Source organism: Rosa rugosa, chromosome 2, assembly GCF_958449725.1.
Source record: "Rosa rugosa chromosome 2, drRosRugo1.1, whole genome shotgun sequence".
In the NCBI taxonomy this organism is placed as follows: Eukaryota; Viridiplantae; Streptophyta; class Magnoliopsida; order Rosales; family Rosaceae; genus Rosa; species Rosa rugosa.
Genome location: NC_084821.1, coordinates 5,629,377 through 5,643,287, shown reverse-complemented (window position 1 = coordinate 5,643,287; position 13,911 = coordinate 5,629,377). Strand labels below are relative to the sequence as shown.

The window sequence follows — 13,911 nt, the reverse complement described above, 5'->3', positions numbered from 1 at the left end:
ATTTTTTTTTTTTTTTTTTTTTTTTTTTTTTTTTTTTTTTTTTTTTTTTTTTTTTTTTTTTTTTTTTTACCGCTCAAATAGAAAATGTAATAATAAAAAGAGTCTCCTAACTGACAAAAATTTCAGTAGCGTTACAAACTTTTTAAAAGGCAAAAAGCTTTTTATTTTAAAGAAATTTCGGCAGCAAAAATTTCTTATAAGAAAGATACATAAACAAACTTTTTAAGAGCCTCCTAACTGACAAAAATTCATCTCCAAAAGTCTTTTATCTGACTAAATGTGTGCTTCTAAGAATGTAAATACAAATGTTTGCTTATAAGAACCAATTCATAATCTCTTTGAGTAAGACGTATGAAATGTCTGCTTCTAAGAATCCATGTACAACTGCACTTCTAATAGTGCAAATGACATGCCCTAATTCTTTTCACATATTTCTAAGTTATGGAAAATTTTAGGAACAGTACACCAACTAAGGCCCACTATGCATTTGTGTACACTAAGTTACAAATTATGAACTTTGGTACACGAAATTTGAAGCCTGACCTACTATCTGTACACTACGTCAATGACGCCGTTAGTTTCAATGCCACCTGGCCTAATTTGAGGGGTAATTTGGTCTCTTCAGATTTTTACTCTGAGCACCCAGCTTTCTCTCTCTCTCTCTCTCTCTCTCTATGGGCACCCATCTCTCTTCCCCCCTCCCAATCCCGATCACCTTTGCAATTCCAACCATTACCATCAATCCACACCCTTCAATTCTCAAGCTTCTCCGCCGAAACATCTACTCCCAATCCCGGTGTTCACCTTCAAAGGCCTAACCCAGGCTATGCCCCTGGAACACTCATCCGGGGGCGGAGCAATCACCTTGAACTTCTCCTCAGATAATCACATACCTAGCGATTTGATGATCCTCAACCAGCCAATACAGCCCATCATTCACCTCAGTAGCCTGAAAAATATGCTCAACGAAATAAGGAGGTGTGTCCTCATCTGAGCCGAGTGTTGGTTTTGAGATTAGATTGGAATAATGATCGATTTCGCTCCAGATGAGATTTGATGAAGTTGGGATCTGTGAGCAGAGAGCCCCATGGCTTGCACTCGCACCTGAATCGAACTAGAGACTTCGCCGACAGCCGTTTCAGGATGTTGATGTTGATATCCGAAATCTCCAGAGTCAGGTTCTGGGTTGTTATTTTTTCACCTTCTTCTCTTCCATCAAACATGTTTTGGTTTATCAGTCGATTCGGGTTCTGGGTTTGGTTCAGGGTCGATACATCTCCATCTTCTTCTTCTTACAGAGGCGTCGACTTATGGTTTTTTTTTTTTCTCGGCTGTGGTTGCGGAGGCTGCGGCAACTATCCAGACATCACAGAGCAGAGCTCGGCCTTTGAGACTCTTGTCATGGGTGTCGTGGGAACACAGAAACTGAACTATGGACGGCATGAGGCTGGTGTGGCTACTGAGAGAGGCTCTGGTGGCTACAAGTGTGTCAACTGCACCTGCAACCTTGCAATTGCAAGTGAGCAAGGTCTTGAAGCTTTAATGGAGTCTGGTGCTTGAAGAAGAAAAGCTTGATAGTAATAGCTCTATAATAGTTTGTCCATGTGTCTGGCTCTGTATCTCAATTCTGAAGGTGTTTTTTAGAATTATGTTTCAGAATAAAGTAGTTGTTTGTGCATATCTAAAGTCAAGGCTCCTTCTGGGTTGTTGTTGTTTTTTTCTTGTTCTCTTCGATTAGACATGTTTTGGGTATGGGGAAACTGGAAAGAGAGTGAGAGGGTCAGAGAGAGAGAGAGGTGATTTTGTTTTTTTTGACCAAAAAGAAGAGTCAGAGTGAGAGAGTACTAAATTACCCTTTGACAAATGAATAATGACATAAGAGTTAACGGTGTTATTGACGTCGTGTACGGATAGTAGGTCGGGCTTCAAATTTTGTGTACCAAAGTTCATAATTTATAACTTCGTGTACACAAATGCATAGTGAGCTTTAGTTGGTGTACTGTTTTTAAAATTTTCTCTATGGAATATAGAAGGGAAAATTTCAAGAAGAGTACATGAAGTATCGGTCATTCAAACCTTTCGTGAATCAAGTTTTGTTAAAATCAAAATGGTACATCAAGTTCAAATTTCTACCCAATTTGAGTACATGCCGTTACGGATGCCGTTAACTTTATGTAATTATTTATTTGTTAAAGGGTAATATAGTATTTTTACAGTTTCCTTCCTCTCTCTCTCTCCCTCCCCCCCCCCCCCCCCAGACTCAACTCTTCCTCCATGCCGCAACCACCACATCTCCTCCACTTCCAAATCCACACCCACCAAACCAAACTCCCATGTAATTTTCGTATTCAACAAATTTAAACCCTCCATATGAATTAGGATCCCCTTTTTTCTTTTTTTTTGGTTCCTCACTCCTTTTCCATTTATTCCAATCACCTCACAGCTTGTACCAATTTCCTCTTCTTCCCTTTCAAACCCTACTGAGAATTGAAGAAAATTATTCCAATCACCTCACAGCCTGTACCAATTTCCTCTTCTTCCCTTTCCAACCCTACCGAGAATTGAAGAAAATTAATTACGGGGTATAATGGCGATGAAAGGGAGCAAATCAGAAAAGGTCAAGAGGATTTTATACCAATTTGATGTCAACCATGATGGAGGGCTTAACAAGGAGGAAATTGTCGCGCTTGTGGTGGCCATAGGCCAAGTTCAGCGATGAGCAGATCAATGCCATTTTGGATGAGGTGTTTTGGACCTACGGCGAATTCATCGACAGTGACAAGGGGCTAACATATGAGGGGTTGTTGTGGATGTATGACGACGGAGGGGGCGACGTAGATCCGATGGTCGTCGGAGGAGACCCGGATGGCCAGTCTGATGGTCTCGATTGGGGTTCAGTTCTGGGGAAGGTTAGAGAGCTGGGTGAGGGAGGATTGACACTTGTCGGGGAAGTGGGTGGCTTTGCAGGCGAGTTGGATCTGAGTAACGGCGGCGATGGTGGAATGATGGCGGTGGCGAGTGGTGGAGGAGAGGGAGAGGAAGACGAGGGAGGCCATAGAGATGAAGAGGAATTTGGAGGGTTTGGATAGGGAGGAACATGGTTTGGAGAGTGAGGCGAAGCTGGGTTTTATGGGTTTTCGATGATGGGTGTGGTCATCGGAGGGAATGGGAATTCAGCTACCGTGGTCGGCTGCGGTCAGTATGAGGGAGAGAGAGAGAGATGGGTGCTTAGTTTGGTTGGGTTTTTTTTTTTTCTTTTTTTTCCATCATCCTTGAAAAGACGGATTTACCCTAAAAAATTTGATAGAAAACACATTAATTAACGGAGCATGTAACAGCATACACCAAAATTAGGTCGAGATTTGAAATTCATGTACCGTTTTGATAGTTTCAAAAGTTGATTCATGAAAGGTTAGAATGGTCGATACTTCATGTACTGTTCTTGAAATTTTCCCAAATATAGAAGTTTGTAAATATTACTACAAACCAAAATGGGAAAATCTCACAAACAGTACCTGACCTATCGGCCACTAATAACTTTCGTACCTCAAGTTCAAAAAATATCATATTGGTACCTGGACTTTTAATCCCGACCCAATATTAGTACCTGGGAACAGTAAAGCTGTTAACGGAGTTAACTTTTCAAGGGTAAACATGTCCTTTCAAGGGAAACCTATTCCTCTTCCCCAATTTTCAAACTGTCTGCAACACCAGAAACTCATAGTCGAAGAAGTCGAATCCAACACCTCAATGTTCTCACAGCTTGCATTAGACATTGATGCAATATCCTCATAGGCATCAAAAAACCCAAATTTGTCTTCGGTAAAGCTCCCCATTATGCTTTTGACTTTTCGAGACAAGCAACGCAATTGAGTATCAGTAGTTATCATGATATGGATTTAATTTGCATCTAGAAGTGAATTTTCTTTGAAGGGTAGTTGTGTGATGAGTAGATGCATAGCAAAATGGATTGAAGCAGAATTTGATTATTTGTAACTTTTTCTTTCTGGGAGAGAGGATGAAATCCTCTCTAGCTCATCTGCGAGTTGCCTTCCTTCCCTCTAGCTCCAAGACTCATCATAAAATGGATCAAACACATATGCAATCACAGAAACTCAATCGAGAATTGCATAATTAACATAATTAACAAAACCCAATTGAGATTTCACACAAATAACAAAACTCAGTTTATGTTTGACAATTGAATGAGTCTAAGTTGAACACTGAAGACAAAATAGCATAATTAACAATAAACGTCAAATTTCATATAATCAACAAAACCCAGTTGAGATTTTGAATAATTAACAAAGCCCATTGGAGGGAGGTGGTTGTTATGGGGTTGCTCTGACATGTATATGAAATCAGAGAGGGTCGGCTAGCTCCTTCGAACGAAGATGACTAGCTCCCAAAATCTGTAGGTCGGATAAGATGCCGACAATGGAGGTCTTCGTGCAAGTTCATTGATGGCAGTCGAAAATGAACCATCAAACAACCAATGCCATGAGCTGGATCTGTGAGATATCCAACACCACCACATCAATCCCAGCCTTCACCAACTCCTTCAGACTCTCCTTATCCGACTCCCTTGTCCTTATCTCCGCCCCGAGCCTCCACGAGCTGTCCGGTCCAACCGACCCGAGCTCCAATTTTGAGTACCCTCTTATCTGCTTCACAGACTCCTTCCCCACAACGTTTACAACGTCGTCGTCCCTGCCGAGAGAGTCTGAAAATTGGGAAAGAGGAATAGAGTTGAAGATAGGTAGAGAATGGGCGACTCTACCCTTGAAAAGTTAACCCTGTTAACGGCTTTACTGTTCCCAGGTATTAATATTGGGTCGGGGTTAAAAGTCCAGGTACCAATCTAATATTTTTTTAACTTAAGGTACGAAAGTTATTAGTGGCCGATACGTCAGGTACAATTTGTGAGATTTTCCCAACCAAAATATCTAAACATTTAAGGGTTTTTATCATAGGTGGGGTCTGAACTTTTCCGGACCGGACAGATTGGTACCTGGACTTTCAAAGTGATCAAATAGAGACCTGAACTTCTAAAACCACATCAATAAGGTACTTCCGTCTGTATTCCGTTATCACTCTGTTAAGTGCAGGGGTAAATCAAATATTTTACTCAAATTGATCACTAAAATGACTGTCATAACCCCAACACTATTCCTGTGAAACTTTCCTTGATATTTTACCCCCAATTATTGTTTCTCAATAAATAATAACGGTAATCATTCCAACATCATGTTTTCTTGAATAATTTTTATTGTTCTTTAAAAATTATTGCAATTAATTTTTACAAAGTAAAATTAAGGAACAAAAAAAAAATGATTTACAACAAAGTATTTATTAATCTTTATTATAATACCTTTTTTTAGGTAATTATAATACTGTTTTTATATAATTTGATATGTCTATTTGTGTTAAGATAATCACTTGGTTGAGTTACCATAATTTTTGTAATCTTATTATTTTATTGTCAGTTAATATGCAAGTGGCCTAGTGGTTCTTGCCTAGTTGGGTGTGCTCCCCAACCTAGGTTTGAACCCCGAAGCTGTCAAAGTGGTCAGACACTGTGCTGCAATGCACAGTTGGAGCATTTCACATGCGCCGAAGGGGGTTTATCTTGGGCCTAGAAAGCCTTTGGGTTCCCTTTGACAAAGTAAAAAAAAAAGCTTCATCTTTTCAGAGTATTTTGTTGTATAATAACTTTTTTTTCTTCTTAAATTTACTTTCTAAAAATTAATTAGAATTCTGGGCTAATTTTTGAAGAACAATAAAAATTATTCAAGAAAACATGATGCTGGAATGTTGGATATTGTTATTATCTATCGTTAGACAATAATTGGAGGTAAATATGATGGAAAGTTTCACATGAATTGTATTGGGGGAAAGAGTAAATTGTTTTTGGAGGAAAAATAAGATAGAAATTATGGAAATATGTTTATCCACGTCAGATGAGGTTATGATAGTCATTTTAGTGGTTAATTTGAGTGAAATTTCTGATTTGCCCCTGCACTTAACGGAATATAGACGGAATTAAGCACCTTATTGATATGGTTTTGGAAGTTCAGGTACCTATTTGATCACTTTGAAAGTCCAGGTACAATTATGTCCTGTCTGAAAAAGTTAAGACCCCACCTGTGATAAAAATCCTTATATTAACGAGTCTTATAAGCTACATAAAGCATCACATTATTTCATAATATAAAACAATTCACTGTTGCATTTGCACCGAATAAGTGTAGTCTGGAGATCAATTACAAGCAATTTATCTAGCTAGCTTAGTTTCATCATGCTCTAATGATGTGCAGGCTGATTTATTTGAATACCATTATTCATACTGGAGGGGTTGTGACCCTTTGCTCTGAGTTGTTTCCCCAGTTGCAATAAGTACAATATGATTGTAACAAATATGGAGCAGTCTTGGGGCTATTCTTTTAGAATTCTCAGAAGTTAAGTTGGTTCTTGCCCTCAGTGTCAATCAAAATGACCCTTTACTGTCAATATTGAGCAGGTAAATGTTTTACATACTAACATGCGTGATTCTTTTTGGCTAGATAATCGTGCAGAGAAGAAAAGGAGTTAATTAATATTGAATTTTACAATTCTTCTTTTCCATTTACATGCATTTGTCTTAAAAACAGCTCTGTAACACCAATTTAATAAGACATCCATCATTCTTGTTTCATAGTACTATACAAAGTTGACATATAATTCCTCAAAAACATTTCCTCAATGCTGTGTTGACAGATTCCATCATCTCCCCTTTTGACATCCTTTGTGATGTGAAGGTCCGAAATTCGCAAACTCTATCCTTCTTTTCCACTTTTTTTGTGTTGGTTTGTTTGCCTTTTCACTTCATTTTAACAAAGGATGGAATTTGGTAACATATAATTTGTAGTTGATAGTCATTTCAAGTTGCAACCCAAGGGAGCTAATATGGATGATATATAACCATAGACGAGTGTCAACAAGATATCGAAGCCTCCACCAGTGAAGTAGATCCTTATTTATATCCCATTTCGTACTTAATCTCTCAATTTGGTTGCTTTCATGTTTGTATGAACTTAAGTTGTTTTCTGATTCCCATTGGGTTTTCCTTCTTTAACTTCCCCAAGACTTGCTAAAGCTTGTAACAATGCTTGAATTGAATCAGATTATAGTACTGAATGATATTTGGTATTGTATGTAGCCATAATCAAGACTTGGCTTTGCGGTTTTCATTTCCTTTTGTGCTATTTCTTACTCAATTTTGTTTCTGTTTTGTTGATGTCAATATGGCTCTGTTACTTTCAGAAATCCATAGTCAGCATTGATCTACCAATGACATGAATAGCAGGGTATGTATTTTTTCTTCTTTGTGAAATTGAATATGCACAAGCTTATGTTTCTGTACTTCAAAAAGTTTCTTCATATTAACATTGTTTGATGTAGTGGCTCGTGATTGAAGGAGAAGATGGATAGCGTCAGTGCTAGTATAGGAACATTTCAATTTCAAGTAGTTTAACGTCTATCAACTTCTAGATAGTTTTATATATGCAGGATTTTTTTGTATTCAACTAGTTAGTATTGTTAATTTGAAGGGAATGCATTGAACAAACTAAGGATAACTCTGTCATGCATGTTTAAGATCTGTTAAATTAAAAGATGAGCTGAAGACCAATGAACCGAAATCTAAACCGAACAGCATTCAAGATTAAGATTGAATGAATTGAAAGTTGGTAAGTTATTGGCGAAGCAAAAAGTTATTAAATTTTCTACATTTTTCTGCTGTTCCTAAACTAATAAATATGACTGGAGCCCCAGAGGGTACGCTGCAATTTTATTAATCATTTTCTAAAATGATCTTCACGGCATCAGATATTTTTGGTGATTGAACATGAAGAATTGTTGACAAATCAAAAGTATTCGTGTCGTTCCCTTTAAACGTGGTTGCTACTTTGTCAAATTATGGACTTGTACGCTTATTTAACTTGGATAATAATTGCATGGTTTGATTTGTAAGAACTAAGAACCAAAAACAAAGCTTGTGGCCTTCCTAGTAGATTTGATTTTCAATTGGCTAATCCCCTCGAAAATACTAGAGCGACTTTGTTTGTTTTGTAGTTTGAAATAGAAGGTTAGTCCTCAATTAACGCATACATATGTAGGTAGGAGAGTGCCGTACCCGTTAGAATATCGTCGGCATTTGAAAGTTAATTTCTCAGAAGCGTGTGATTAACAACAATACAGCTGCAGGCTGATCATTGATTAACAACAATACAGCTGCAGGCTGATCATTGGATGAAGGCATGCATCGAATCGATTGTGATCTTTTGCATAGCATAGTCTAACCATGTGGCTCGTCTCATACACTCCGGTTACAATTGCAAAAAGTTTTGGCTAGGACTTAGAAGAAGAGAAGTCGGTTTTGGGAAGCTTTCCTCAGGCACGCAGCCTGTCTAGCTAGCTTGTTCTAGCCGCCTACGTATACAAGCTTTATCTTGATACCTAAATTGTTGACAATGGTGCGAAACGATTGAGCCACCATTGGCAATGGTAGGCCCCGCCGCAAAGGGATAAGATAAGAACTGAAGAACAGTCAAGAACTTGAAACTAGCTTATTCAACAATTTTACGCTACCAGCACTGAAGAACAGTCAAGAACTTGAAACTATATATACACCTCCCCATATGTTAACTCACCTTAATCTACCAGCCTTTAAGCTTCTACAATTCTACTGTTGCTCATCACATTCATGATGATGGGGTTTTCATTGCATCTGTTGCTTCTATTTGTTCACTTGGCTATATGTTCTTCGAAGCAAACATTCCCCTATATGACTTCAAATGTCGAAGAAGTAGCCGGTAGATCCTTCGACTACATTGTGGTTGGCGGAGGCACTGCGGGCTGCCCCCTAGCTGCAACCTTGTCTGAGAAATTCTCAGTGCTGTTGGTGGAACGAGGTGGCTCGCCTTACGGGGACCCCTTCATCTTAGAGTTGAAGTACTACGGATATTCATATCTCGTAACTGATGAATATACATCAGCTGCACAAAGCTTTGTCTCGACAGATGGTGTTCCCAATTTCAGAGGAAGAGTGCTAGGAGGATCATCCGCTATCAATGGTGGGTTTTACGGCAGAGCAAGTAAGGATTTTGTCAAAAAGGTTGGTTGGGATAATGAGGGAGTAAGGGATGCTTATGAATGGGTGGAATCTAGAATCATCTCTAAACCTGATCATTTGACTCCGTGGTCGCATGCTGTTGCGTTAAGCTTTGTTGAAGCTGGAATTCTCCCCTATAATGGTTTCAGTTTGGAGCATATTCAGGGAACAAAAATTGGTGCTACTCTGTTCGATAACAAGGGAAGAAGACACTTACCAGCTGATCTTCTACCGGCAGGAAATCCAAGCAAGATCACAGTTCTCTTGAATGCAACCGTAGACAAAGTTATCTTTCAGAGAACTGGTAAGCGTGGTAGTTCTTTAAAATAGCATCTAATGTACAATATGTAATTAAGATAAACCCTCTGTTGCTGATAATGTAAATGGTTTTTCAGGTACCAGTGATGAGAAGATAGCTCAAGGTATAAGATTCATCAAGAGCGATGGCAGCTCAAACCAGACTTATGAAGCTTACCTCAACCAGCCAGACAACTCGGGTTCATGGGGTGATGTGATACTATCAGCAGGAGCTTTAGGCAGCCCTCAGATTTTGTTGTTAAGTGGCATTGGCCCTCAAGAACACCTAAAAAACTTCGAAATCCCGCTCGTACTCAACTTGAAGGGAGTAGGAGAAGGAATGAAAGACAATGCTGCTACTGCACTCTTCATCAACTACAACCCGAAGAATCCAACACCAGAACATTCCAAAGCTGCTGGTATAGCAGATGACTTCAAAATCATGACCGAGGCAACAATTGCACCTGCTAGCTTGAATGGAACAACTGTTAGCTTTTTTGTTGGCAAAATTGCCTTCCCAGAATCCGTAGGAAAGCTTGAACTCAACAGCACTGACCCCAGAGCAAACCCATCAGTGACATTCAACTACCTATCAAGCGAGAAAGACTTGGCAGCATGTGTGAAGATGACCGAGCTGCTTGAGCTAGCTTTAAGGTCCAAATCAATTGCTTCTTTCGTGGGTTCGAATGAATACCGAAACAAGACGATGCCTACTAAAGACGAGCTCCAGGAACTCTGCAAGACGACTGTCCGTACCGTCTACCACTACCATGGTGGTTGCAATGTGGGGTCGGTGGTCGACAAGAATTATAGGGTTCATGGTGTTAAAGGCTTGAGAGTGATTGATGGGTCAACCTTCCTGGAATCACCAGGCACAAACCCAATGGCCACTGTGCTGATGCTTGGAAGATACCAGGGGCTCAAAATTCTTCAAGAAAGAAAAGATGCTTCCTTTAACAATCCCAGAACCTGATCAGCATGTAATTTATCCCATTAATTAAATAAAACAGCAGCCTATGCATAATTTTAATAATGAATGACAAATTCCAAGTTTCAAATTGAAAAAACAACGCACAAAGAAGATGAAAAAATATATAAATATAAATATAAATATATATATATATATATATATATATATAATTGTTCATACTTATAATATTAAATCACCATTTTAAAATTTAAATACCTTAACGATAATCAATTTAACTGAAAATTTGCAGAAATAATCTACACATTAGGACCTAAAAATTGAACGGTTGAGATGCCAAAAAATGATTGAAAAATTGGTCTAATGCCCTATCCCTAGAAAAGACCAAAAAAGGGTTCCCTTACTAGCTAGAAGGTGTGTGTGTGTGTGTGTCTTCTCTGCTAAGAATATCCTCTTACCTTAGCTAAGGAACGGATTTCCATATTTTGATCACTTTTCGATCACATATTCACAACTTAACCGTTCAGTTTTTAGGTCTTAATGTATAAATCATCTCTGCAAATTTTCAGCCAAATTGATGATCGTTAAGGCATTCAAAGCTGCAATTTACAATTATGAACACAAACGGTTCAAGTTGGACAAATTCGGTTTGTTCATTGATTTAATCGACTTTGATACCTTAACGATCATCAATTTGGGTGAAAATTTGCAGAAGTGATCTATACATTATGACCTAAAAACTAAACGGTTAAGATGTGATTATGTGCTCAAAAAGTAGCAAAAATATGAAAATTCATTCCTTAGCTAAGGTAAGGATATCCTTAGCAAAGAAGGACTATATATATTCATTACTCCACAGAGACTTGTCGTAGTAAGTGGGCTGATACCACCATTTACTGGGACAAATCGGCTAATGGTGTCTGTGGGAGAAATTTGGTTGGATATGTACTCGCATGGTCTCACTATTACTTATATAATAGTGTCTATGCATTTGTTTATTAGTAGATGGTAGCCTCACTTTTAGTTATATTGATGCCGATGCATTTTTCTATTATTACGGTAGGCTGGATATAATTGGGTCCTATTTCTTTTCATTGCTTGTAATAATGCTGATTCTTATAAGATATGTAGGCCTATGTGTCTCCCAATTTTCTTAAATTGAATTGGCACTAACACCCACCTCTACTACTAGGGGTGGGTTCAGTACTTCAATTCGGTTTTCAGCCGAAATCGAGAAACGAACCATACAGAACAAGAACTTTGGTTCGATTTTACATTTTCTAGAGTTTGAAACCGAAACCGAATGGGACAGAGTGGTTCGGTTCGGTTCGATCCAAGTTCAGTTTTTTTTTTTTTTTAAATGAATTATTTAACATTTGTTAAGCTCTTATTCTCGACTGCATAATCAAATACTTTAGCGAAACATCTCATCAAAATAAGCATAGCTGGTTAGATATCCATACTCATAACCCAAGAACACATCGAATTCAGAGAAACAAATTCAATAAGAAACAAACAACAACGTATACCGAATCAAAAAATGAAACTTCATTACTAACCAATATGAAATGTGTCATTAAGCCTTCTCTACCAGATCATGAACAAGCTCATCCATTTCCTGCCATTAAATTCATACCAGCACAAAATCAAGACAAACCCAGAACAAATTTGAACCCAAATCATCAAAAGCAGAGAAATTTGAAACTGAAATAGCTTGGATTCATACTGTCGCCGTCGATAACCTCTTGCTGCAAATCCTTGGGGTCCTTGCCATCAACCGTGCACCCAACCAAGAGATTCTCCTTCATAGTCCCGCTCAGGTCTTGGTCATCTATCTTGTCTTCATGTTCTTGATGTTGTGATCCGGCTCCTTGAGAGCCTTGATGACCAGAGCGGCGGAGAAGAAAAGACAGGCCAAAGAAGAGATGCTGAAATGAAATGTCGCGAGACTGAGCGAGGACTATTTATATCGCGGTGCTCTAGGGTTTCTGATCAAAACTAAAAAAAAAAAAAAACAACATCAGTTTAGTAAGTTTGGTTCGGTTCGGTCTGGACCGGTTTTTGACACCCTGAAACTAAAAATCGAACCAGTTCAGTTTTTTTTTTCAGTGCTGTTTTTTCTGCCTCGGTTCGGCTTTCGGCTCGGTTTTTTTTTGTTTTCGGTTTCATGAACTCACCCCTATCCTCTATGACGACCTTGAAGACGTTAGCAAGTGAGAAGCTCTTATGCGCTTGCTCGCTCTCATCAGTCATCAGTCATCACCCAGGGTTTCAACATCTCCAATATCTTCCCTCAGTTTCGAAAATCTAATTCTCAAGGCGCTGTTTGCTTGTAAATTTTGATATGAGAATATTGTGTTTTAGCTCAAGTTGGTGAATCACAATTGTGGGTTGTTAAGAACGTAGCAACTCAGTTGTTGGAAGTGAATTGCTTGTACCCGTTATATTATTATGCTTAAAAGTTAATCTGAACCATACTACCTGATAAGCTATCTTGTTCTTATGAATTCGAATCATAATGGGTCTCTCACCTCAAGTCTCAATTCGAGGGCATCGGCCTCATCTCTACTCCTCCTTTGGCATCATCATCCACCCCAAAAATGTATTATTTTCTTTCAATCTGGGTAAAAAGCTGGATTTTTTCGTTGAATCTTACAACAACTTCCTCAGCTCACACTTACATTTACATGGGACTAGTACTATTACAGTTACAACAACTTTCTCGTCTTGGTTATACCTTTTCATTCAACAACTGAAATAGCATGCAGCTGTTTTCTAATTTCGTTTTGTTGATGGATATATTGATATAGATTTTGTAGTGTCTACACTTTTTTTTTTCCTCTAGATAGAAGTCAAATCCTTCACCCAATCGGATTTTGTGCATTACCTGATCCAAACAAGAATTGAGATGATATCTCCAATTCTGTTATTTCATTTTTGTTTTAATATAAAGTTTTCTTTTTAGATATATGAGACTCTCGTGACCTGCTAATTGCAATCCGTGTATTGATTTTTATCTTAAGAGTTTTTATCATAGGTGGGGTCTGAACTTTTCTGGACCTAAGAGAATGGTACCTAGACTTTCAAAGTGATCAAATAGGGGCCTAAACTTCTAAAACCACATCAATAAAGTGCTTCCGTCTGTATTTCGTTATCACTCCGTTAAATGCAGGGGCAAATAAGATATTTTACTCAAATTGATCACTAAAATGACTGTCATAACCCCAACACTAAGTGAAACTTTCTTTCATATTTTACCCCCAATTATTGTTTCCCAATAAATAATAACCGTAATCATTCTAGCATCATGTTTTCTTGAATAATTTTTATTGTTCTTCAAAAATTATTACAATTAAATTTTACAAAGTAAAATTAAGGAACAAAAAAAAAAGTGATTTACAACAAAGTATTTATTAATCTTTGTTAGGTAATTATAATACTGTTTTTATATAATTTGATATGTCTATTTGTGTTAAAATAAACTTGGTTGAGTTACCGTAATTTTATAATCTTATTATTTTATTGTTAGTTAATA

General features: G+C 37.9%; 1 protein-coding gene across 1 annotated transcript; it reads left to right on the top strand.

Annotated features, from left to right (window-relative positions):
* The first annotated feature begins 8,660 nt into the window (after window positions 1-8,660).
* LOC133732367 (protein HOTHEAD-like) lies at window positions 8,661-10,481 on the top strand. The gene is made up of 2 exons (XM_062159904.1): window positions 8,661-9,455; window positions 9,547-10,481. The coding sequence occupies exons 1-2, from the start codon at window positions 8,744-8,746 to the stop codon at window positions 10,419-10,421; spliced, it is 1,587 nt and encodes a 528-aa protein (XP_062015888.1). The 5' UTR covers window positions 8,661-8,743; the 3' UTR covers window positions 10,422-10,481.
* The last annotated feature ends 3,430 nt before the right edge of the window (window positions 10,482-13,911 follow it).

What these genes read in the sequence shown, in the direction of transcription:
- LOC133732367 (XM_062159904.1), top strand. Translation starts at nt 8,744, where the DNA reads ATGATGATGGGGTTTTCATTGCATCTGTTGCTTCTATTTGTTCACTTG. An exon ending in AGTTATCTTTCAGAGAACTG is followed by an intron (nt 9,456 to 9,546) that starts GTAAGCGTGGTA and finishes ATGGTTTTTCAG; the next exon opens with GTACCAGTGATGAGAAGATA.